The 25,235-nt window shown below is 41.2% G+C and overlaps 1 protein-coding gene across 2 annotated transcripts in view; it reads left to right on the plus strand.

Annotated features, from left to right (window-relative positions):
- nlgn3a (neuroligin 3a) overlaps positions 1–25,235 on the plus strand; it is a 114,409-nt gene that overhangs the window by 36,639 nt on the left and 52,535 nt on the right. For both annotated transcript variants that reach the window (XM_042419730.1, XM_042419729.1), the window contains one exon: positions 3,178–3,327. In XM_042419730.1, coding sequence (XP_042275664.1) covers positions 3,178–3,327 — 150 coding nt within the window. The remainder of the gene's footprint in view (positions 1–3,177; positions 3,328–25,235) is intronic.

Here is a 25,235-nt window from a genome sequence, read left to right on the forward strand (position 1 = left end):
GACCTCACTGATAGCCACTGACAGCCACCATGTTTCACCAAGTGTTGACACAGTGAATGCCACCGACACTTATCTCCACTCGCCTTTGTCCTGTCCCACTACGGAGTGTCAAGGCCGGTTCTGGGGCGCTTAACGTCAGATATATGACTGACTGTTTTCAATGGAGTGAGAGGCAAAAGGACAAAGATACGGACTTAGAGTTACCAAGCGAGAGAGAGCCAAAATAAGATAGAGGAAGAAGGAAAGAGTGCTCCCAGCCCTCCTGGTGGGTTTCACTTGCAGTAGCAACACTTAGAGGCTCGGCTCAGGACTGAGTTATGCCTCCCACTGACACTCCAATCAGTCCAGGGCTACTGTGATGCACCTATGAAAGGTTATGCTCCTCGGGTCCTCCTAAAATTCATGCTCTGTGATGTATTTGAAGGTAGGACTGTCCCCAACCCTTCTGTCTAGCAGGAAGTGAAGTGCAGCAAACTGTAGACCGTTGGATTATTTATTGGAATTTCTTTTCTCTACTTTCTACTGTTTTAATAATGTGCTCTGAGTGTATGTGACTGTACAGTAGATGATGCATGATCTCACTTGTCTGTTTGAGAGAAATACGTGAGAAAATGATCTGTTATTCAAATGATGTTTCTGTTCAGCTCACTGTTCATCGCACATCAGCTGTCATCTACATTTCAATCATGCACCAATTTTTTTTGTTTTTTTTCATCTCCAGATCATGAGTTTATTTGTCTTTTTTATTTGTATCTCATTGTGCATGGAGTTCTATTGCAAATATACTGCTGTGTGCATTAATGAATGTATCTCTGTTTCTTTTCTAGCACAGAGCTCTGTGCTACATTTTGGACCTTGTGATGCTACTGTATGGATATGTGTGTTAATGTAATGATGTGTTTGCCTCGGAGAAGTAGTGAATCAGGAAGCAGTTTTTTCGAGGTAGCCAGTCACCTGTTTCACTAGATTAGGCTGTCCACAGCAACTGTTAAAGCTCTGATCTGATTGGTTAAGAAGAGCTACTCACTTCATTAGCTCCAAGTCATGCCGTGCTGCAGCCCAGATGTGTCTGTAACCAGAAAGCATTATTATTATTTTTTACTGTAAACCAAAGTCCAATTGGGATCTGTTGCATGTATATTTTCCTCTGACACAAATCACTGTCAGTGAGTTACTGTATATCACATCTGTGTGGCACCTCCCACATCAGATCAAGTCAATAAATAGATTAGAACAAATGGAGCTTCAATGTCTTGTATCACACTCCCAAAGGGATTTAACTGTTGTCATGGAGACATGATGTGAATCAACAAAAGAGGTGACTGATAACATTGACATGACTAATCTCTTTTTCTTATTTCTGCCCCCTGTTCCTTCTTCCTCTTTGCCATTCTCTTTGTATCTATGGCCCATTTGTTTGAGTAGCTTGTGTAGGATATCGTTTTGCTGTTTTTCTCCCTTTCCCCTCTCTGCCCCCCTTTCCCCTCTCTGACTGTACCTTTCCATGCTTTCTCACCCCATGCATCCCCTCCTCCTCTTGTCTAAGATAAGTGTGTGCATAGAGAAGTGTCAGCTATAAATCACATTTCACTGTGTAGCCTTCTCAGATACCAGCAAGATAAAGAAAGCCATAAATAAGGCCACATCATATACAAGTTATTGCTTTGCTTTTAAATGTAACAGGGCCATGAATAACCAAGGGAATAGTGAAAAAAAAAAAAACACTTGTGAATCAAGGCTGAGCTCTACTATAGGGGTTACAGAAAAACCGTGTCTCTACAAAATGCATTTAAGTAGTTGTCCTCAGTGTTGAGCATGCTAATGTGATGGGGTGCATAACGACGAGCAGTGCCTGCAGATGGATGCAGATTGGGCTGTGCAGGATGTGGTCTGCGATTAGCTGTTCTTGAGGATTTTGAATTTTGGCTCTCAGTCACCATAGCAACCAGAATACAATACCACCCTTTTAAATCTGAGCCCATTGCTTTCTTTCTTTCTTTCTTTCTTTCTTTCTTTCTTTCTTTCTTTCTTTCTTTCTTTCTTTCTTCTTTCATTCTTCTTTTTTCCATCTTTATTCATTTCTTTCTCCTTTCCTCACTCTTTTTTCCTTCCTTCCTTCCTCCCTTCCTTCCTTCCTTCCTTCCTTCCTTCCGGTCTGTCTTTGTGTGTGTGTCTCTCTCTCTCTCTGTCTTCCTCACTCTTTGCCTTCCCACCCCTTCTCATTCTCACCACTCTTAGGGCTTAGGGGGAAAAAAGAGGCAGAGAGTTGGACAGAGATGGGGGGGGGAGGCGGGAGAGAAACAGGGAGAGACAGGGGAGAGTCTGTGAGTGAAAGCGATACAAAGTGAGGGAGGGGAAGGCGAGAAGCTACACAGAAAGCGGGGGTAGGGGAGAGCAGGAGTGAAAATGAGAGAGAGTTTCTTGTCTTGTCTCTCAGCTCTAGCTAGCCAGTCAGTAATTCAGTCTATTCCTCAGACAGAGGCTTTTTTCTTCCCTCTACCTCTGGATGTGCTTTATCTGGCTGGAGTGTCGCTACAGCTGGGTATCAAGCCCTGGTTCGGGAATAAAATAAACAACATTTTACCAAAACTGAAGCACAAATTTAACTGCCTGCAATGCCAAGCAGGACTGTGCAAATAAATTGTTGCACAGAGATAGGCCTGTGTAAAAAGGAGGTGCATGGTAGCATTGTGTAATTAGCTGGTACGTTTTCCCTATCACTGTCAAGCCAGATTAGCCTTCTCCCTGGTTAGGAGATGTGTCAGAGTACCTCTCTCTTTATTCTCCCTAATGGCTTCCTGCGTGTCTATATTGGGAAGTGGGTCTGCCTCCTGTAAGGCAACACAGAACCAAATACAACCCTAATAGCTTGGTTTCTAGGTAAATGACAAGTCACATTTTCAGCTGAGATGGCCAATTACTATGAAAGAGATGAACTCGACATAATGAGTAGACATTAATTTGTTTCTCATGGAGCAGATATGATAGAATATTGCCTCCATTGCCATTAGTAGGCCAGCAGACTGTATCCTTGCAGCTGGTATCTGGGAGGTGAGCGTCAGCTTGTCTGTTTGTTGGCCACCATGTGCTGTATCTGCTGTATCTGAATCTAAGCTGACCCATGAGCGGAGTGGGTGGACGACAATGTGAATGTGTTAATGATGGCCGCTCTTGCAGACATACGAGATACTGGGGCCAAGCCTGTGATGGTCTACATCCACGGAGGATCCTACATGGAGGGGACGGGCAACATGATCGATGGGAGCGTCCTGGCCAGCTATGGAAATGTCATCGTTATCACTCTCAACTACCGCGTCGGAGTTCTTGGTAAGCATCTTTTCTTCTTCTTTTTTTTTTTTTCTTCCTTCTTCAAGGACATTTTTCTGGGCCATCTTTGTAGGGCAGCTAGGTGTAATGAGCTCTGCTGATTGCCACATACACATGAAATAAGGCTGAGGGAGGAACCCGGCACTGTAAATACACAGACTGGTTCTTGTGCTTCTTGTCGATGTGGCGCTCGTGTATCAAAATCACAGTAATTGAGTGTGGTGAATGTGGGTTTGTTGTTGTGACTGGGGTTTAGAATAAATTAAGAAATTATTGTAATGAGGTAGAAAAAAAAAATGATGAGATGGGTGGGCTGCCGGAGAGATAGAGACGAGGAGAAGAGTGTTGGAGAGAATGAGGGGTTCTCTCTCTGAGTTGCGGTTGGTTGCAGATTGACTCACACAGCTGAATCCTCTTTCAGACACGTGTGTGTGTGTGTGTGTGTGAGAGAGAGAGAGAGAGAGAGAGAGAGAGAAAGAGGGAGAGTGGAATGGCAGAGAAAGAGAGAGAGAGAGAAAAAGAGAGAGAGAGCTCCATGGAAACAGCTGCAGCAACACAAAATGGAGTTTGTTAGCACACTACCAGAGCTTTGTACCTATTCCATCCATCTCTCTGACACAACTGATTTCCCTCCTCACACATTTTTTTACATTTAGAGTGGTTATGTACTGACTACAAAACACTTTGAATATAAAATGAAATTTCCATGTTGATGTTTGCACTTGTTGAGAATATTGCCTCAGATTTGGGCAAAATAGGCAGCTGTTAATATTAAGGGGGATGTTGGTGTTATTCGGTATGTTTCTTATTGTCAACAAGTCTGTCTGTCAACACTCTCAGACGTAACGACTTTGTCTGTGGCAATCTGGTTCCAGCTGAATATGTTCAAAACGGGTCACAAATAGCGCAAGTAATTTCCTAAAACTGAGAAAAGCTAGGAACTGTAGTTTTTAGCAAATGTTAATCAAAGAGAGGTACATATTGCTTTTGTTGGAGACAGTTTTCAGCAGTGGATTAAAGCAAGCCTATTTGATGAACAGCAAACACTGTGGTCACAAGGAGGAATTGAGGAATAATATTAAAAGCAAACCTGTGGCGTAAAGTCAGAATACTGACTCAGAAATGGTACACAGCAATATCTATATTCAGAGTAATAAAAGAACATGTCACCCAGTGCAACAGTGTGGCTTGTTGGTGTGTTTTTAATCGTTTTTTGAACTAAAATGGAGGTCTATCGCACAGTGGATATATCAGTGGTAATCAACCTCTGGGTGGCGACCCCCCTGAGGGCTCACTCGATAAATCCAAGAGGTCACAGGATGATTAACTAGATAGGAAAGGAGAAAAAAAATATCTGCTACAGCAAATTGTTTTTCTCAAATCTTTTCCATTTCCCTGTTACACATTGGATAGTTTTACATTACCAGGCCACTAAAATGTTTTCAGATGAAATAGTTTGAGACGAGAAAATGGTTCGGTTGAATATACACCCTGTGATGAGGTGTCATAACTACACTTGGCTTTCTTTTAAAGGGTCAAAAGGTTGGTCGAAAGGTTGGGGAACAGTGAGCTATATCAGGCTTTGACTACATAGGAAACACTTGCTAGCTTTCATTCAATCAATGTTGCTTTTGGCCTTTTTGCGGTATTTGACATTGAGTAAAATATTACATAATATATATATATAGCTTTTTCCATGATGGAGTGGTTTGCCTCACCTTGCTGCTCAGAGAGCTCCACATGTCAAGAGCAGGAGGTTGACTGAGGAAGAGTGCTGCTTTATCCTTCCGGACATTGAGATGACTGCTGCAGTTGAATCACAGAGACACAACTACATTCATCCTGAGACTTTCTTTTTGATGGAGATGAGAGTGCTACGGCCTATCGATTTTGTCATCAGGATTGCTCGCCTTGAATGCTTTGTGTTTTCCTCTGTCATTTTTGTGGAGCATCATTTTGAGCATCGTAATCAGCCTTCAGGGTGGTAAGGTATAGGAGTACTGGCTGTGCATGCTGCTTCCTGCTCCTGCCTCTGGTTTAAAGCTGAGCACGTAAGCCTAATACAGATTCATGATCATATTTCTTTCATGGCACTTCAATTATGAGTCAGATGTTTCTTCTCTCACTGCCACATTTCGCTAAATGTCATTCTCCATGCATGCACACACACCCTCAAACACCACGATCGAGACAGCAAGACACAAAAACAACCCACACACACATGTACAGATGCGGTTTACCCCACATGCACAAACACACACTTTTGAAAACATGCACAGACATACACACATGCAGCTCACAAAGCAGCTCTCTTGATGCAGCTCTCCAGTAGCCATTCTGAGAAATGAGCAGAGAAGAAGTGATGCATGTAGTTGAGCGATAATGTCCATCGCTGTAGCATGGTCTGATAATCTCCCCATGGTACGGCTTTAAACTGTTATTACAGACACACTCATATAAACCAAATAAAACCAAGGCCAGAGAGAAATCAGACCATGATGGGCCAATTAACACTAAGCTGTCTGAAGATTTTCAGTCATAAAGTGTGGATTGCAAAACTCAGAACATGAGAAATTGTAATCACATGTCTTCATTTTATTTTTGTTTGCTGGCTTTTTTATTGAATATGGGTGATAATTTAGTCTAAACAGCATTAAGTAGAGTAGATTAACTGTTTTTATTGTGGACACACTGCACATTAGCTACTGCACTCATCGTTGAAAGCTATGCTCTCGCTGCGTAAGATCAGGTCATCTGACAGCAAGCCGAGAGGAAATACTCCAGATTTTATTTCTCTTCTTCTGTGGCTTCAATTCAAGTGCTGTGCAGCAGGACTGCCTTCATTTAAATAATGAAAAGAAAGAAAGAAAGAAAGAAAAAAAACAGTGATTTAGATTCTATGCAGGGTGAAACAGTTTCATGTAGAAATGCAAAATAAATAAATAAATAAATAGATAAATATTAATGAAAAAATGAAAGCCCTTTTAATTAGGCTGCTTAAAGGGATGAGGGAATAATGGAGACAGAGAGAATTAGACAAGATAATGAGTTTAAAGTGAAAGCAGACAAGGCAACTCAAACTGCACTCTCTGACACTAATATAGCTCTCTCACCGTCCCTGGGCAAACTGAATATGGCATTAATAATGCAGTAAACACCTTTGAAATGCACACAACAATCTGAATATTTAACTCATTTCACAGAAACAATAGGCCTAAACTATTAGGCAACAACAGCCCTCACTAACAAATCTGTACTGAAAGCATTTTTAATGTGCAGAATGAAAAAAAAACATTTTCAACAGCAAATGTCAACAAATTGGACAGCACCAAATCTTTACAAACGTCCGTAATGAATGTTTTATTTATGAGTTTCATTTATTTCATTTTTGTTACACCATATTTGCAGTTACACCATTTCCAGCTTAGCAGGGGCTTTTCGACACTTCGCTCAAATGGAGCAATCGTATTGAGAGACGGTGCTCAGAGTGTTATAAAATATAGATTTAGCATTTGTTTAGTGTTTCCAAAGGACAGGCCGCAGTGGATTTAATCTATATTTCAGCATGGTTTTATAATGTGTGCATAGCAGTTACATATTCCACAGCAAAACACAAACTGTGGGTACATGTACAGTGAGAAACAGACAGAAAAGGGCTGAGGGGAGAGAGGAGAAATACTGTAGAAAGAAGGGGTAACACGGAGGAGAGTTGTACAAATTCTATTCTGAGACTATGATGTGTCGAGTCGCCGCCACTCCTGTTCCAATTAAAGAGGAGTCCACTAAGTTTCTAGTGCCGTTCTATCATCCCCCTGCAGCTTTTAGCCCTGCGCTGCTGTAATGGTAATTATTGCTTCAAAGGGTGGACCACAATTCTCCTGAGGCCCCATTTGGAAACTTTCATATCTCAACCTTTCACTATTTAGATGAATGGGAATTCATTTCAGATTTAATCTTTAATTACTTATTGACCCACCGCACTATGATTATCACCAGATGAGATATAGAGAATAGAGTTTTACACGGTCCAGACTGTCCTGTTAGGACTTGTCACGCTCTGCTCGGGGTCAGGGACCTGAAGAGCAGAGTTTGTTTACCAAAGAGAAACAGTGTTTGGATTTCATTGATCTGTGTGTGCGAGAAAGAGAGACACTGTGAGTCTCAAAGTGTGTGACTTGTCTACCCTCTACCCATGTGCGTGTGCATACGTGTCTGTGTGTATTGTCCGTGCACGTGGTGCGCGTGCGTGTGCCTAGTTGCCGCGCCTCTCTAATGATGTGTAATGAGTCCCAGTCAGAGGGGAGTATCTTGTATCACTGCTCTTTACAAATATAATTACTCACTGGCTCTCCAGAGTATGTCAATTTCCCAGTCCATGGGGGGGGGTGGAGGGGGGAACTTAATTACTAGTTTCCAAATGCATTAAAAATTAACAAAGGCTGCCTCTCTTTCCAAAACCCAAGGTGAGACTTCCTCTCAGCCAACTGCTCTGAAAGGAGAATGGTCAAGTACAGTCTGTACTTGTGGAGAGTTTTCACCTCTGACAGGTTTTATTTGTGACCTCTGATGTCTATCTCCCATATCTCTCTGATCGCAGCCATTTTATGGTGGGATGGTCGCCGCTGAGGACTGTCACCTCAGTACACCCAAGTTATTCAGGCCTTCAAAAGAATAGTTTTAGATCCAATCAAAATAACCTCAGCCTACTCTAGGAGTGTAAGTGAAAGCGGTGGGTGATTTGGCATTGATTTGTAGAATCGCCAAAGTTATTCTGTGTGTGGTAAGTGACTCTGCCTTTCTCTGCAATGTCGGTTGGTAATTCAGCCAGGGGAATCACACAAGTTGGAAGAATTGTTTCTGACTACGGTGTGCAGCAGAAGCACAACTGTTTAGCTCCACCGGGAGCTGAGCAGCACCCAGTGAGTTCATGGCCTCTTGACCTAGATGCTAAACCCTGCTGGATGTTGTTTAAATAGTATTACTATAAGATGGCATCTGGATGCTTCCTGTTTGAGGCCATGGGCATTAAAAGCACATGAACACCATGACCACAATCACACTTTCTTATGATTTCAAGTGTACTGTATCTGGATAAAACCCAGATACAATTTTGTTTACTCTTAGTCACATATATGCGTCTTTGTTGGCCAGTCCGTCTTTGTTTACATGGAGTCCAGAGGGTGGTGGTAATACACCTGAAGCTGTTTGGTAACTGCCAAAAACACCAGTAGAAGAATAACTTGTGCAGTTCAGTTACAAAAATGAGCAGTTAGCAATAAGCTAGCAAACAAAGTATTCATAAATCAACACAAACATATGGAGGAATTATATGTATGAACTTTGCTTGAGATGGATTTTTACTTTATTATATCCTTGCACAGCTTTTGTAAAGTGATGAGTATGAAAATTACATTTTTTACTACAAGTTAATGTGCAGGATATGATCTGTCTGTTTGTGGCTCATTTTTCAAACCGGATGTCTGAGATCACAAAAATCACTCTGAGTTACTGCAAAATAAAATTCGACATGACAGCCTCCTATGTGGCGAGGGTGAATCGACTTAAAATAAACTCTTCCTCTCACACGAGCTTCCCTCAGTAAGTGTTCCCAGTCTCAGTCATTTTGGTTATCATCTGATATATGAGCTCGGCGGCGAGCAAAAGAATTCTCAAACAGTAGGTGGAAGAAAAAAACGAAGGCAGAGTTCTCTTTGTCTTCTATTATCAGGAGGGGAGCTGAGATGGATATTTACTTGTTTTCATTGCCATTTGGATGAATTCATCCAAATTAAGCAGAGAACAAAAACATTTATTCATCCTATTAATGTCAGGGAGTGAGGGATTGAAGTAATGGTTTTCATGCTCCAGTCTGCAGCAGCTTGTTGAAGCTGCTCTCCTACACATCACTGCCAGAAAATTAACTCTTAAGCTGCTCTTGCCAGACACACTGCAACAAACGTCTGGCTCTGCAAGACAGGGCTGAGATGGAACCTATTGTTTCTCAGTGCTCAGCTCACCGTCCCCAAGAAGATGTTTCCTTTCTAGCTTAAAACTGTTGAAAAGTATTAATTAAAAGTGAAGGGGAGAATGCTGAGTGGGACTGAGCCCTAGATATAATGGAACAATTGCTGTCAAACAGCACTTACACAGCTGGGGAAGAAGAACATACCGTATGTATATTACATATTATTCATGCATTTCTTCATTACAAAACTAAGTTCTCAGTTGCAGTCGGTGCACTTTGCTTTGATTTGCAGACAGCACAATGTGTACCACACCCAGAGAGTGTGTCATTTCAGATGCTGGAGACCTCCCTGATTGAAAGAATTTACTCAGTTGTTGAGAGAGGGGAACCAATCAAGACTAATTGTGTTTTCACACACTGATGGGAAAAGTCCAAAATCTGGAAGCTCCGGCTGAGTTGCCTCACAGTGTTGCCTTCATGCAGCATGTTGTTGGAAAATCAAGCCCAGGCAGACACTAGATATCCATAGACTGACATTTTGTAACTTTTGGCAAGCTATTGGAAGTTGAATTGAAAGGTGCCATACAAATTAAGTTTGTTACAATAATAAAGTTAGAAATAAAAAAGTTTTGTGGGAGTTTTTATGAAATCAAACCTTTTTTGACACTTCTTTTTATATATGGTTGAAAAAGCTATTCAGTGTATTTACATTCTGCATCAACCCCTCTTTATTATTAGTGGTAGAGTCCACCATTCCTGGGCAGGATTCATATTACCAACCCACACACTAGATGTTCACAGGAAATGTATGAATGTAGTAAAAAGTTGCAAATACAACATTTCCTACTGCTGTTTGTTCACATTAAAAGCATTTAATTTGTGAAACACAGTGCAGGTTTTATTATGAGGCAGTCACAGGAAATTTTTGACTTCAGATCCGTTTTAAATATGTTCAGGTAATATGGCAATCTGCATTTTTTGTGATGTTATTTTTCCAAGAACAGTCATCATCCAATCATATTTTGCTCACAGCTGTGAGAGAATTGAAATTTGTTTTCATTAGTTCTCATTGGATACATCTGGCAAAAAAAAAAAAAAAATCACAGATACCAAATAAGAGAGTGAACTATGGACACAACAAAGCAGCAGAAATGTGGGGGTTTTTTCACCTTTGGTCAAAAGATAAAAGGTATTTTGGACCATTTTATGAACGTGAACCCAATTTCAACTATGACATGGTCGACCCAACCCCACTTCTGACACATATTTTTCTGTTTTTCACCAACTTTTATATTCTTCTTATGACAATTCCACATCAGTATCTATTTTTTTTGAGATTGATCCAGTGGCATATAAAGCATCACCTTCATGTTTTACAGTATTGTTTCTTTAAGTCTAACTACCTGCTTAGGATCACAGTCATAGCAGCGTTGTATAAAGATGTTCCACACTGAATGAACAACAAATTTCTCCTCACTGTTGTGACTCCAACTCAGATTGCTGATGTATCGTTAATGAGAATGCGTCTTTCTTTTTCATCTTACAACTAATGGATACAGGAACAAAGCTCATTATATTTCATAAGCATGACATTTCAGAAAACTGTGCCATTAAGAAATCAATTTCCACGGTACAGTAGTGCTTTTCTCTATGCAAAACACACTTTGCTGTAGCTCTGCCCTGAGATGAAAACATGTTGAGATGATCGCAGTACTTTCACCAAAACAGTAAATATGCATTACAAAGACATCAAAGAGCTAACCCAACAATTGCTTTCATCTGGTCAAGGGGTCCGCTGCAGCGTCTCGTGTAAAAATGGAACACTTCACCTAAAGATGGCAATATGAAGTGCACAGATTGAACGGCAGTTCACTGAAGGAAAATGTCAGCCTTGTGGCGCACGAAATTTAGAGTTTTGTGGGGTAGAGATTTAAGTGCCTCCTCAAAAACAGAGAACTAATGTTTACCAAGCAGCTATCTCACACGCCCTGACATAACATGATACAGCAACAAGAGAAGGCATTTCCATTTCCACTTTAGCAAAATCTGACCCAATACTGATTCAGGGGTAGAGCTGCAATTTCCAGGTATGCCATTCGCTGCCAAACGTTTTTTTCATATTTTCAAGTGGTCCTTAAATTGAGTGTATTTGGGTCTGAGACTCAAATAAAGCACCCAATAGGCATTTCAAAATGTAGTGCATGCACAGTGGCAGGTGTTGCCAATGTAGTGATTAAGCTATTCTTTTACCTTTGGTTTTTGTGGTAGGGGCTATTAACTTACACAAATAGACGTTTCACAGTTTTGTGTGAATCCCTGGCTGGTCTTCCCCTTTGCTTCCTGAGCCAGATGCCCTTTTAACAGCCACACCAGTAAATCCCAAAATATATTCACACCAACAGGGGCTTTTGTATGATCTGCTATACTTAGTCCTGTTTGGACTGGTTTATTGCCCAGCAATTGCGAAATGACCTTGGTTTCTCAAGGATATAAATTGAAGGTCCCCTCAACCTTTAATGTGTCATTGCAAAGCATATCAGCTATATAACATCATGACTGTGGAACATCTAGCCAGTATAATGGATGTATTATCCTGCTTGCTGGGTCAGACTAAACTACATAAGTACTAAACTAGGATTTCCGGACATGTCTGAAAAGTTGTAGATGCTAATAAAACAGTAAATGGATTAGACTGTGGAACTAAATAATGCAAAATCATTAGCATTACCAAACTCATATACATTGAGGGGGACAAAATGCCACATAAAAAACAATGCAGTCTGGGTAATGGGAACTGCAAATTACTGTTTTGCTTCTCCATCGAGATATTGACACAGGGGCTGAAAATCAATTAAAAGAAAACAGTACATATCATTGTATGAAGTCTTTGAACAAATATCACTCTGTCAGAGGATGGCACCAGCAAGATGTATTGTATACCTGAAGGTGAATATTTGTATTTCTGAGACTTTTTATAACTTTAGTCTATTCCCAACTCATATTGGGCTTCTTGTTTACGGTGCCTGAAAGATCTATCTGTGGTGATTCATTGCTTGAATGCTTTGTTTTGCTTTATACTCTGCTCTAGGAGGGAGTATGGGGTTCCTAATGGCAGCACAGCTTTTCTTCTTAGTGCATTTGTCCTTGAGGGATTTTTAACTTCACAACCAAAAACACACAGGCGCTTCTTCTTCTTCTTCTCTTCCTTAGGGCAAAATACGTACAGGTAACAGCCTTATCGAACGGAAGCCAGCATGTACACCTTCCAGATGAGCCCAGTGCGGTATGTTTGATCATTCAGAGAAGGAGAAAAAAAAAGTGTGTGAATGAACAACCCCCAACCCCCCCTTTCAGTTTTTTACTCCTTCGCAGCAGTGTTGTGAAGGGTTGGAAAGGAATGATTAGAGCAGGTACAGCAAGAGCGAGGAGGGGGGGGGGGGGTTGAGATTTGTCCATCATCGGGTGTATCCTGTGACAGGAATGATGTGTGTAAGAAGATATATATTGGCTGGGCAGGTAGAGGTACTTGCTTCTTGTCTTGTAGAGGCATTAATCATAGCAGCGGCCAGGCCTAACCACCAAGGTCAGCAGTCCTCACATGTGTAGGAGGCACTTTCCACAGCTGCCACCACAAAGCACTGCTGCAGAGGGGCTAACAGAGGCGGGAGCCTGGAGTCTGAAGAGGGTGAGGAGCAGGATGTTGATGAAAGTAGGAGGAGAGGAACGAGGAGGAGAATAAGGTTGGATTAGTGACGACCCCCGAGGGCGTGGTCGGTAAAGAGTGGCACTTGAGGTGGTAGTGAAGGAGATTGCTAAGCAAAGGTAGGTGGACATTTTGGGATAATGGATTAAAGTAGGCAGCACAGCCGAGGGGGGCAAAATAACAGCGTGTGATGCACTGGTACAGTGGGTGGAACTACACACTTCAGAGGGAGGAAGGTTCGAAGGGACAGCATGTGAACAAGGTCTGGTCACAATGCTTTTAATCACACCTCTTATGTAGGAGTTTGGTAATATTAAAATAGGACAGAGGTGAGAAATATGCCTGTTCGGGGAATTTGTTCGTGACTGCTTGGAGCTTTGAGAAAGATACCAGATGATAAAAATGCTGCTAATTTTGCAGAATACAGAGTCAGTGCAGTGCTTATACTTGGTATAGTAGTAAAGTATCCACAGAGCAACAGTAGTAAGCAAATAGGTGGCAATATAGCCTTGACAGCCTATATTACACATCAGGCAAGTGTCATCTTTCTCCTATGAGAGCTAATTTTATAGGGTCATGTGTGGTTTTGAATGTGTCGTAACAAAGGTCTATCAAATGTGTGAGAGGGCATTTCCACTCAACCACTATGAAGAAAATATAATAATTCTCTGCTGCATTATGAAACAGAAGTGCAATATATCCTTACAGTAGCTAAAAGGAGCCATGGCTGCAGTCCAGCTCAGTCCAACTACATCTCCCTCACTATTTAGAGGCCTTGATTGGTATAAAATTGATCCAAGTGGGATTTTCTACCATCTCCTTTGCCCATCCATTCTTTTCAAGCCCATAAAGGAGGAAACACTCCGGAGGGAAATGTAGAGAATTAGAACACACTGGAAGAGCTTTGTTGTAGTAAGCCAGCGTACAAGGAATTCTGTGGGCACTACCTTTGCTTGACTGCCTTCTGCTTATGTAACTTTTGCAGTCATTTCAGGTAGGTGGAAGGGAAGTGTAGTCTTAATTTTGTCTTTAGTCATTCTAATATTATGAATCTGATTAGTTTTCTCTTTTATGAAAATTACTGTTTGAATGAGCTGACAATCCATATTGGTTGGACAAATCCACAGTAAACTGAATAAAGTCAAGAAAAATTGTTAGATAGTTATGGCTGATAAATTACTGTATGGTTAACTTGAGGCAACTAAAACTACTCTGTCAAGGTAAGGGAAAGATTGTAGTCATGGTTAAAAGTGAATAGTGTTCACTGTTGGTAGGAGACAGAAAGGAAATTATGGTCCCCAACGTCAAAGTCACACATTTTGTCACACATCTGAGCTGTTCACCTTGATCTTTGTGGGGGAGTATAACAACGTCACGGTTTTTCCGCGTTTGCTACTGAGAGATGTTATCTGCATGTCACATGAGGTCATTTGAAAAATTTGACAACTGGCTTTAGAAATAGGCCCATAATTTACAGAGTTATGAAATGAATGGTGGCTACAGAAGGGGAATAACTAAGAAAAACTAATCACCCAACAGAGACACATCAAACCTTTAGGTACAATTCAAAATAACCTTGTAAAAATAGCCAAAAAAAACATATAAATTTTCTCTGTTTCCTTAATAATTTCTTCAACGTCAAGATTATATTGTAAATGTAGATTTCACAACAGCACTAAGCATTCAGAGGTCAAATACTTTTGTTTGTACAAGTCAGTCTGAGAGTTATTGAGAGTTCAGTCAATTTAACAATGACATACTTTATCTTTTTTGTTTTAACGTAATGAAGTGGTGACATCACCTCTGACTATGACTATAGCTGTGGAGAAGGACAGACAGACAGAAAACTTACTAGCATTTTTGATGCTTTGAATTAGGTAATTGTTAAATGATGTTAAGATTAAGATGTTTATTTGAAATTTTAACTATGAAATAATGACAGTCCTAATGTTATTTCCTCAGTATGAAAATATTAAATGATATCAGTTTCAAGACACTGGTGCTGCACATTGTCAGCACAGGTAGAAAATCCTTATGACAATACAGAGAAGTCTGATAGCAACGCACAGCTACACACCTGAATCTCATCTTGACCCACCTGCCTTCGGTGCTTCATGCCCAGAATTCAAATCTTCTCATCAGTGTATTGCTCAGGATTGATTTGTTTTGATTCCAATGTAAGCAAACAGCAGCAACAACAAAAGAAATTATGTATCAACAGCAGCCTGAAGGAGGGAAATGAAATTACAGCATGGCAAAGCAGCTTACAAAAAGGAAGTAGTGCAGATGGTTGATACCTAACAATTCATTTGTACATTACATATCTACAGAGAAAGTTTGACATGAGTTGCCTGCAAATAACCTAGAAAAAATGAAGGGAAACTAATTAAAGTGCCATCATAACATGCAAAGGTTATCAGGTTAAACTAAGGAAGCTTTGTGAATGCACATGGTGTGTGTGTGTGTGTGTGTGCGTGTGTGTGCACATGCATGCACAGCAAGACAAGACATCTACCTTTACTGAAATGGAAATTTTCCCTAATTTGCCAAACTGACATTTCGGTACTGCACACATGCTGCACAGTTCTACTTCTTTGGCTTTTATCATTTAATTTGATTTATTATGTTTATCCGAGGATTTAAATATGTTTTTCAAGGGTTTGGATTTCCAGCACAAGAGCTTAAAGGGTTATTCACAACAAATACAACTTTCAGTTTTGTAAATATCAGTATCATAATACCACACTGACAATGTCATGATGAGTGACGAAATGATGAATACTGAATCACAAATATATGTTCACAGCATCCACAGACATATTGAACTTATAGTGTAATAGAAATAAAATGCACAAAGCAATTTTCATATAGTAAGTTACACAGGCTATAATTCAATTTAATGGTTAAAAAGAAAGACAGGGATAAAAAATAATTTGTTTAGAACTCATGCTGATGGATTTGGCTTACAGGGTTGGATTTTTTTACAGTGTCCATTCTGTATAGATTTTCAGAAACCGTGCACAAGGTAATCAACAGCAGGGCTTAATTGAGATTAGTCCGTAGAACAGAAAGAAGCTTTGTTCCTCACAGGCAAAAGAAGTTCAAGGGATTCTTGTAAATATCATGCGGGACTGATGTGAGCATCAGGTGCTGCCGAATGCCAGTTTCTCATGAATAATAGCAGTGAATGTGTTGATAAATCCTGAATGTCTTGTTGGAGTTGCATGGCTTCAGGTGTTGGCTGACATTCTCTCTGCGGAGCTGCCTGTCAAACCGACGCTGGGCCTCTGGAGCACTGTCTCTGTCTCTTTCCGTGATATTTTCAATAGCACAGTCACTGCACTTGAATATCCTGCTTCTCTTCTGCAGTGTGTGAGTATTACTGAAAATCCACAACCTCACTAGAATACTGTACCAGGATTTCTCCCCTCATATTCTGAGGTCTCATCTGTTCCTGTTTTGTTTACACAGATATGAGCCTTGCTGTGTTTCCCCATATCAAACTGTATTAGTTTCTGTCATCACTAACACGACGTAGCAGGCTAATAAAAGCATCAGTGAAGTGTGTGGCACATGGCAGCCGCTCTGGGAACGGTCGCTGCAGAGCAGCAACTCTTGTCTGGTTCCGGAGAATAGTGGGTCCTGCTCCCATATATTGGCCAAGAGCCCATGTGAGCGGTGACCGCATGTCACTTGTCCTTTACACTCACTGGCTGCATGCTGGCAAGTTGACCTTTATCATTAACCCTGCTGCGTGCCTGTCATTTGAAGTCTTTATTATTCATGCTTCCCTTTGGGTATATTGTATACCGGTGAGCATGGAGAAGGGATGTAGAACTAGTTAGCACATTTACACTCAGCAATTATAGCATTTAGCTACTGCTGAGACAATCTGAGAAAGAACACAAATCCATCAAATACAACAATGGTGTCTTCAACCCAGTTACAACCGTTTCTCATACATGCAGCAACGCACAACAACAAACATGTTCATTTTAATTCTTGCAGGTACACATATCCCTCTTTACTGATGCACACACCCACATTCAATGCTTTGAGAAAAATACAACAACTGAACTGTCTACATTTTCTTTTCTATTGATTAGTCTCTTCTCTTCACCATAGTCACACTCTCTTTCATACAACAAAATTTTGTTCCATTTTTTGACTTTGATGTTTACAGCTGAGGCAGACGAGAGGCACACACTGTGGCTGAGCCACTGTTGATATTCTTTGGACACTCGTCTTTATCCGCAGCAGCGTTAATCAGCAGCCATTCTAATTAAACTCAGTTTGCACTTGAAATGCTTTAAAACATGTTCAAACACTTCTGAACGACAACTGTTTGATAGGACACATTGCTGCCTCCGTCCTGTTCGTAGGTGATAAGCGCGGCGTATGCAAAGTGAGTCGGCGGGGATGTATTTTTAAGGTGCAGATTGTCCGTGTGTAATCAGACCAAGTCAATCCACGTCTCACACCTTCCCTATGATATTATTCATGAATGTTTTTTACCTCTATCCCACATCCATTACATCTTTATCACAACTATTTTCATTATCACTCGGCTCTGCCACTTGCCTTCACTCAACCACATTCTGCTGCGTGCCAAGTCAGCAGTCTCCCGCAAAAAGTAATCCACTGCCTTTACTGATGGGCTGTGATATAGCCCTCATCATTTCAGTGCTGCGGCGACAGCCGCAGAATGTGGCAAACAGGCAGTTGACACCCCACTTCTGCTCTGTCAACTATTCAATTTGAATAGAGCACTATCAAAATGAATCCTATCAAATTACCTGATTATATTATACAGCCAATTACAATGTTTTGATGCCGCTATCACCAAGGCATTTCCATTTGTAAGGGAGGTGAAATATCAGCATTATACTTTGAGCCAAATTATACAGCTTAGTTGTGCATACAGTTTGCATGTGTACTTGTTTGTAGTCCTGTCAAAGCCCTAAAAGCCCTGTATACCATATTACATAAAAGTTAGCCAGAGGACAAATTACAAAATGCTTTCGCCTCACAGAATTTTCCATCATTAAAAACAGTGCGGAGGAATGCTATTCGTTTTACAAATGGGAAAATTGCAGATGCATATTTTTTCCCCCCTTTCCTTACCCTGTCTGAATCAATTGAACAAACCGGCATGATATTTGATGGCCTGTGAGCTCCAATTATTAGAACAATATTATGGCTGGGGTAAGTCAGGGGCACACCAGTGGAATTCCAATAGTGTTTGCAAGCTATTTGTATTGGTGCTAGTCCTTCAGGGGCTGTAGAAGGGCATACAGCTCAATAACTCAATTCTTAACAATTAGCCCCTGACATGTCCCCCAGAAAACAGATAGAGAGGACTCTAGTGGATAATATTTTCCATACTGTAGAGATTATTGTTTCAAAGGCCCAAACAGCATTGGCACAGAAAGTTGTGTCTCTGTTTTCAAATCATACTTGCTGATAAGATCAGAGTTGATAAGTACATAATTCTTCATCTCTCAACTGTTTAGGTGGCTTTTATTTTGTCAGCATCAGCATGACTCTCATCACGAGCACCGCCCGCTTCTCGCTGCTCTGTAGGGAAAAAAGCTGCCTGTTCTCCTGGGTCACTAATTATCAGCAGCACTTGCAACATTTTAAATGGCACAGACCTTATCACTCTCAATTATAAATGTATTAGACTGTAATCAGAGGGGCTCGTGGATCTCGGATCTGATCTCTAGCTGGTCATGTGCTTACTGCTCCCCTCCCCTCCTCTCAGTGCACTTCCTCAACTGTGGACCCAGCAGAGAGTGACCTTGGACCGTGGGGCGACCTTGCTGCATCACCGCGGTCTGATGTTATTAGATTGTCCAGGAAGGAGAAAGGTTGAAAAAACATATGCAGTCCATCTCGGCTTTCGTTTGGTCTTCGGTGTACTTTCAAGGGGATAGGGAGAACAAATAGAGCTGTCTGAGGGTGTTTGACTTTTGTGCGTGTGGGTGAAAATGTGTGCTTGTGTGCTTGTGTGTTTGATGTTTGTGTGCACACTAGCACTTGTATCTGTTCAGCCGCATATATAACTCGCAGACAGACATGGAGGTGGCATTTGGAGTCGTCTGCTCAGGGGAGAGTTTCTGCGCCTGAGGGGATCGTACTCAGTTGGGCTCTCCTTTGGATTCTGATGGGCCGTGCGCTGGGGTCTGATTGGAAAGAGGTCATAGCTTTGTGAAGGAAACCCCAGAGGCCAGCTAAAACAATTAGAAATATGTGTTTCTGGGTCACTGGAGCACCGTTACAAGTCTTGTAATACTATTTCTATTTCCTGACAGTGGAGGGAGAGGAAGTGGATTTACTCTGGCTTTTGTCTGATTCTTGATGTGATATCTCTGTGCTGGAAACACCATGCATGCTGCTTTGTTTGAACTGCTTTACGCTTGCAACAATGATGTAGATTTTCAGGCTTTTACATTATACTGTATATTCTAATCTTGCTCTCCCAAACTCAGTAGTCCTTAAGTCAACAGCAAGCTGTGCTGCAAACATAGCACTGACAATACAAATGCATGAACAGTAACCCCGCTACAAGTACGCTAAGCCTAATGTAAACATGGCCATGATTTCACATATGCACAGTGCAGCATGTACGAATGTAAGAAATATACCCACGAGAATGGATCTCAGTGTTCCATAAATATTTGATGAAATCAAAAATACCGAGTGTACAGTCTACACAAAAACACATGTGTAATTTAATTCATTGTTCCTGTAAGACTGCTGTGAGCCTAATGCTTTCATTGGAGCAAAATTGCCCGAGGCTATATACCTCTCTCTGAGGCAGCATATCTGGTGCTTAATATAGCAGTAAACAAGTTAACAATGCATGACAGGGATTAAAATGGATATAGATTCCTGAGCGACAGAAAAGCAGTGACACAGATCATATTAGTTGAACTGTTAAAAGTGTCAGAACATGATAAATAGTGATATGCAACTTAAAAAGTGATACGTGATACTCAACTCAAAAAAATCGTGACGCGCAGCTTAAAAAGTTGCATATCACTATTTTTCCTGACTCATAAAGGAACTATTATTCTTTGACTGAAATGTCAAAATCACAAGAGCTGCATTCAAAAGGCTTTCCCCCGACAACAACAATATATGGAGGGCGTTTCACCTTTTTTATTTTTCTTCATGAAATATGGAAGGGCATAGGCGGGATGAGTCAAGCTGTGCCTGTGATCAGTGGCTCCAGCTGTTATGTATGAGTGAGAATATGGAGCAATATGAATTATCATAAGTGGTATAAGGGCTGCATCAAAACAGATTATCTTCTGACTCAATAATTTTACAGAGTTGTATCACACCAGTCTAACTTGATCATCCACCCCCATCATTTTAGACATGAATTGTGTATCAATTATCTCCCCAGCTACAGAGCAGGCTGGGTTCTGAGTACAGCCTGGTATGATTTGGTATCCCAGTTCTGGCATGTAAATGCATGCACATCCTAAGGTTACATTTTTCATGCAGGATTATAAAATGCTGACTGCATGCTTTTACTCACTACATTTGCATTTTAATGTAAACACCCATTTACATTTACTAACAATACCACTGTGGTCAAAATTATAATGGTAATATCAGCAATTGGGTGTGAATAAATAGTTTGTGGGGGGGAGGAGGGGGGGATGCTCTTAAGAAAAAGGAAAGTTTTGAGATAGAAAGCTAACACATTTTTCTATGCAAACAAGTCACGGTCCAGTGCCATTTGCTGGTGGCACTACTGCTCTGCCCATTTCCCCCCATCTTGTAAAAGGCTAAATTAGCCTCCTCTGGAGCCAATTTAGCTGAATTAAGCAGCTTAGAAAGGTCATACTTACATTTCATTTGAACTTAATAGACATTGCAATAAGAGTGCTTTTCTGTGTTTGCCTACATCACCAGCAGACACTTTCAAACTTAATAAGACCAAATATCCAGTCATTATTTCTGATCCTTCATCATCCAGAAGCTTTACAGGTGGCTAGGGCGAAAACCTCAGGTATCCAATATCTTTATGGCATTTTCCCAAATTAGGCTTCCGATCCACTGTATGTTTGGCCGCCGAGCTACCTCGTTAATTTAAATAATGAATGAATTGCGCGGGTAATTATGAAAACTGCTCACACGCGGGACTAATGCTTCTGCTGGTTTAATTAGAGCAGGAGCCTGCCACTCAGAGCTGCTCCCCATGCCAATCCGGAGGACAGAATCGTGGATTCTCAGGCTGGGAGATAAGACTCAACACAGGAGCTCAGTATGGTAAAAACCTACCACCAGTGCACAGGCAGCCACAGGTAGAAAGGCTGTAAGATTTGCAGCAGCTACAGGTAGGGATGTTACTAATAGCGAGTAATAACACAGCACACAGTCTGGTCCAGTTATCCTAAGCTAGAGACAAGAAGAGCAGTTAACCACCTGTTTTCCAATGTGGGAGCCATTGCAATGTAGTTAACCTGTCAGAGACAAGAGGAAAGTATTGTCATCAGCATATGTCTTGATAGCACCGCAGAGAGCATTAATAGACATTAGAGAGCATTATCCATTGCACAGACAGTTAGTGGACGCTCAAGTGAAGGAATAGATGTAGGGTGATAGAACGAGGGATGATTCGATCAACACAATTGCCTTTATTTCTGTTCTGCACCTGCTAGCTGTTTGCTGCTGATGCTATCATAGAGCCAGAGGGCCTACTGGAGCATTGACTGAAACAAGATGTCCAGCTAATAAGATTCAGAATCCTTGCTTCCATTAGAACGTGTCTGTTTTCCTCCCATTATTGGCATTGTTGTTGGGTCAGTAATCCACCCTTGTAACCTCTAGGCAAACTGACTCTGACGGATACAGAGTTAACAACAAAGTGTGTCAGCTTGGATATGGCGTGTGGGGGCCGCGAGACAGGCAGCGATGCCAGTAAAGGCTGAGGCCAGACTGAGGAGAGGTGACATTGGCCTTGACTACCCAGAACCACCACAAAGCAATCTGTATAATGAGTGGTTTCCCCTCTGACTGACATGCCTTGTCATTTCATTCATAAGTCGTAGCTCGATACATCCTTCCTAACTCTAGTCAGCCCTCTCAAGCCTGAGGGAGGAGGAGAAGACAGTAGAGATGACATAAACACAGAAAGAGATGAACTGTTCTCCAGGGGAAAAGGGAATATATACTGTATATTCAGTGAAATAAATTATCACGCTGATTCAGTTGCTCTGATAACAATATTGCAATTACCGAGTAACCATGTTAACTAAAATGTGAAAATTTAGTGTTTGAATCTTTGTATTAAGTTTTTTTTTTCTCTAAAAATGCTAATACAATTCCCTCAGCACATTTGGCAGAAATTGGTTACGCTCATTTATGTCCTTGGTGTATAACAAACGTCTGAGCTCATGTTTTTGTTTACACTACGTCTGTTTTGAAAAGTATAAGCATGTGCCCCAGATAAGCCTATAGGCTTAAGCGGCATGCAGCCGTGGTTCAGACATATGAACTCATAAACGTCTGCTATCAAATAAAGCAAAAGAAACTCAATTAAGGGAAGAGATCTGGTGGGGATTGCATCAAATTAGGTGACTGACAAGCCCAGTAATCTGGAGCATATAGCATTTTTCATCTAATAACACTCAGAGATGTCCTTGGAAAATGGAGTATGTGATGATGCTCAGCTGATAGAGAGGGAGGAGAGCTGAGCTGCCGGGGTGGGGGTCATGTACAAGTACAGTGACAATTTCTTCCGACAACGTCCCGTCTTCTTTTTGCTTCGTCAGCACGCTCTTTAAAGCAGGGATGTCGTATTTAATCAAATTACCTGCGAGAGCTGCTCCTTCTTTTATTAATTTATTGAGGGGGGATAAGGGGAGTCGGGGGTGAGTGAAGGAGCGCGGATGAGCTCCTTTGGGATGAGTGTGTTTGTGCTCTCTGAAACGTGAACCAGAGAGGGCTGACTTAACAGGAGCTGACAGTGGCAACCGCCCTAGTGCTCGGCTGTGAGAGGACCAGTCGGCTTTTTCGCTTGAGCCCCGTTAGGGAAACAGTGAGAAGAGTCATTTGAGGCTCAGAGATGGGAGCTTGGTCTGGTGCTGCTGCCGTTCAAAGGAAAACGGATCAGGTTTGACTGTAGATGTCAAGAGTTTGAGCCTCCGAAGCTGTTATGTTAAGCGATAGTGAGCTGAATCACATCTTTCTGTGACTTATTTGTGGTTTAATCATATAGCTCTAAGGTTAAAACCTCTAATCTAATTGTCCATCAAAGCTGATTTTGTCAATGAAGATAAAATGCAGGCAGTTAACAAAATGTGACAATGGCAGAGGCAGCAAAATTAACAAGACTGGATACTGCTCTGTCTCCACACCACCTCTTTCACCCCTCTCTCACTGTGTGCTTTGGCCTTCGGGCTTTCAGGTGTACAGTGCATCTGGCCAGCCTATAGGGCGTGTGGAACAAAGCCACGGTGACATTTTATCTGACGGTAGCTCCTGTGGGGCCTAAGCCATGCTGCCGAACTGTCAAGCAGATTTCAGCTCAATGAGGAGGGGGAAGAAAGCCAAACAAACAGAGCCCTGGCAAAATCTCCCATCACCAAACAGTGCAGACGAGCACAGAGAGACATCCCTGGGGATCGCAGGAGGCCGAGATGAAACAGAAAGCGAGATCTAACCTTTTTGTTGTTGCTGGAACCTAGTTCTTTAGTGCTGCTAGATTAAAAGGAAGAACGGCGAAGTGAAATGAAAAAGGAATCACTTCAGCTGTTTGAACACTGAGACCCTCACTGGAAACAGGACTTCAATATCAATTGAAAAGGAAGAAAATAAAGCAAATATTGTCATCCTTTGTAGGACATGGGTACAAGTGTCTTTTGTATAGTGCATGCCCTTTGTGTTACATGCAACAATACATGACAGGCACACTCCCTCTATTGTAAAAGTGTTATGGTAATCATACACACTATTTCAAAAGCTTTTCATCCATTTTTCATTTCCCACTGTTCTTGGGGTGAGAGAACAGGCATGTTTCATCAACAAAGGAATATGTGAAGCCAAGCAAGCCAAGCACCCTCACAAGGTGGAAGGTAATAAATTCTGCATATGTACAAACCTTGCGGTTTCAGTTTCTATGAGGGAGAAATACATGCAACTGCCAATATCGACATATCAGATATGTTCAGTGTTGGCAAGCATTGTTAAACCACATTACTGCAGATTCACAATCCCATGTCATCCACCTTGATTGCTTTCCTTAGTGTAGGTGATATATCTTCTTTTGATTGTATTAGTGCAGTGCTGTTCAAAATGTGTCTGTTGGGAACGTGCTGATTACTCAATACCTATAGAGAACAGTGCCCTTCCCCTAAATGCCTCTCATGCAGACTATTGGTACATGCTACAATTTACTGATGCTCCCTAAACACCTCACATGCAAGCTATCAGTAGACTCTACAATTTACTGATGCCCTCTAAATGCCTTACATACAAAATATTGGTAGACACTACAATTTATCCATATTCCCTTAACACCTTACATGCAGACTTTCGGGAGACTAAAATTTTTGAGCTCAGCTAAAGTTGACCGGATGAATTGTAGTGCCCATTCAAAACATGCCTGAGACATCCTGCACTATGTCTTGAACATACATACAAAGTTCCCACATGAGGAATGGGGAGGGTGGAGCATAACACTTTTTCAATTTATTCTCTATGGTAGTTCTTATCACTATGGATGTAATCCTATCTCCAACCTCAATGTGGGTTGAAATGGCAGAGTGGTGCTGTCCATATTAGCTCCTTGACTCCATGGACAGAAGAAGAAGCAGAAGCAATGTTGTTTATGAGGTATTTTTTATTTATTTCTGAATGTGTCTGAGACATCTTGCACTAAATCTTTAACATACATGCCAAGTTTCATTCCCAGTACACAGTTCAATTGTAGAGCTTTAAAAAGTATCTTAAACCTTTTCAAGTCATTAACACTGCGGATGTAATCCCATCTCTTACCACAATGTGGGTTGCAATGGCAGAGTGGCGCTGTCCATATTTCCACTCGTTGACTCAACAGGCAGAAGAAGACGCAAATCACTGTTTTTATGAGGTATTTTTATATATTTCTTGAGAACCACTCATCCAAATAACACTCAACATTGCACTTCCTTGGATCCCTAGCAACACATCTTCAAGGTATGAATTAGATTGGATGAACAGTTTTCGAGATATTCAAAGGAC

Source organism: Thunnus maccoyii, chromosome 8 (genome assembly GCF_910596095.1).
Source record: "Thunnus maccoyii chromosome 8, fThuMac1.1, whole genome shotgun sequence".
In the NCBI taxonomy this organism is placed as follows: domain Eukaryota; kingdom Metazoa; phylum Chordata; class Actinopteri; order Scombriformes; family Scombridae; genus Thunnus; species Thunnus maccoyii.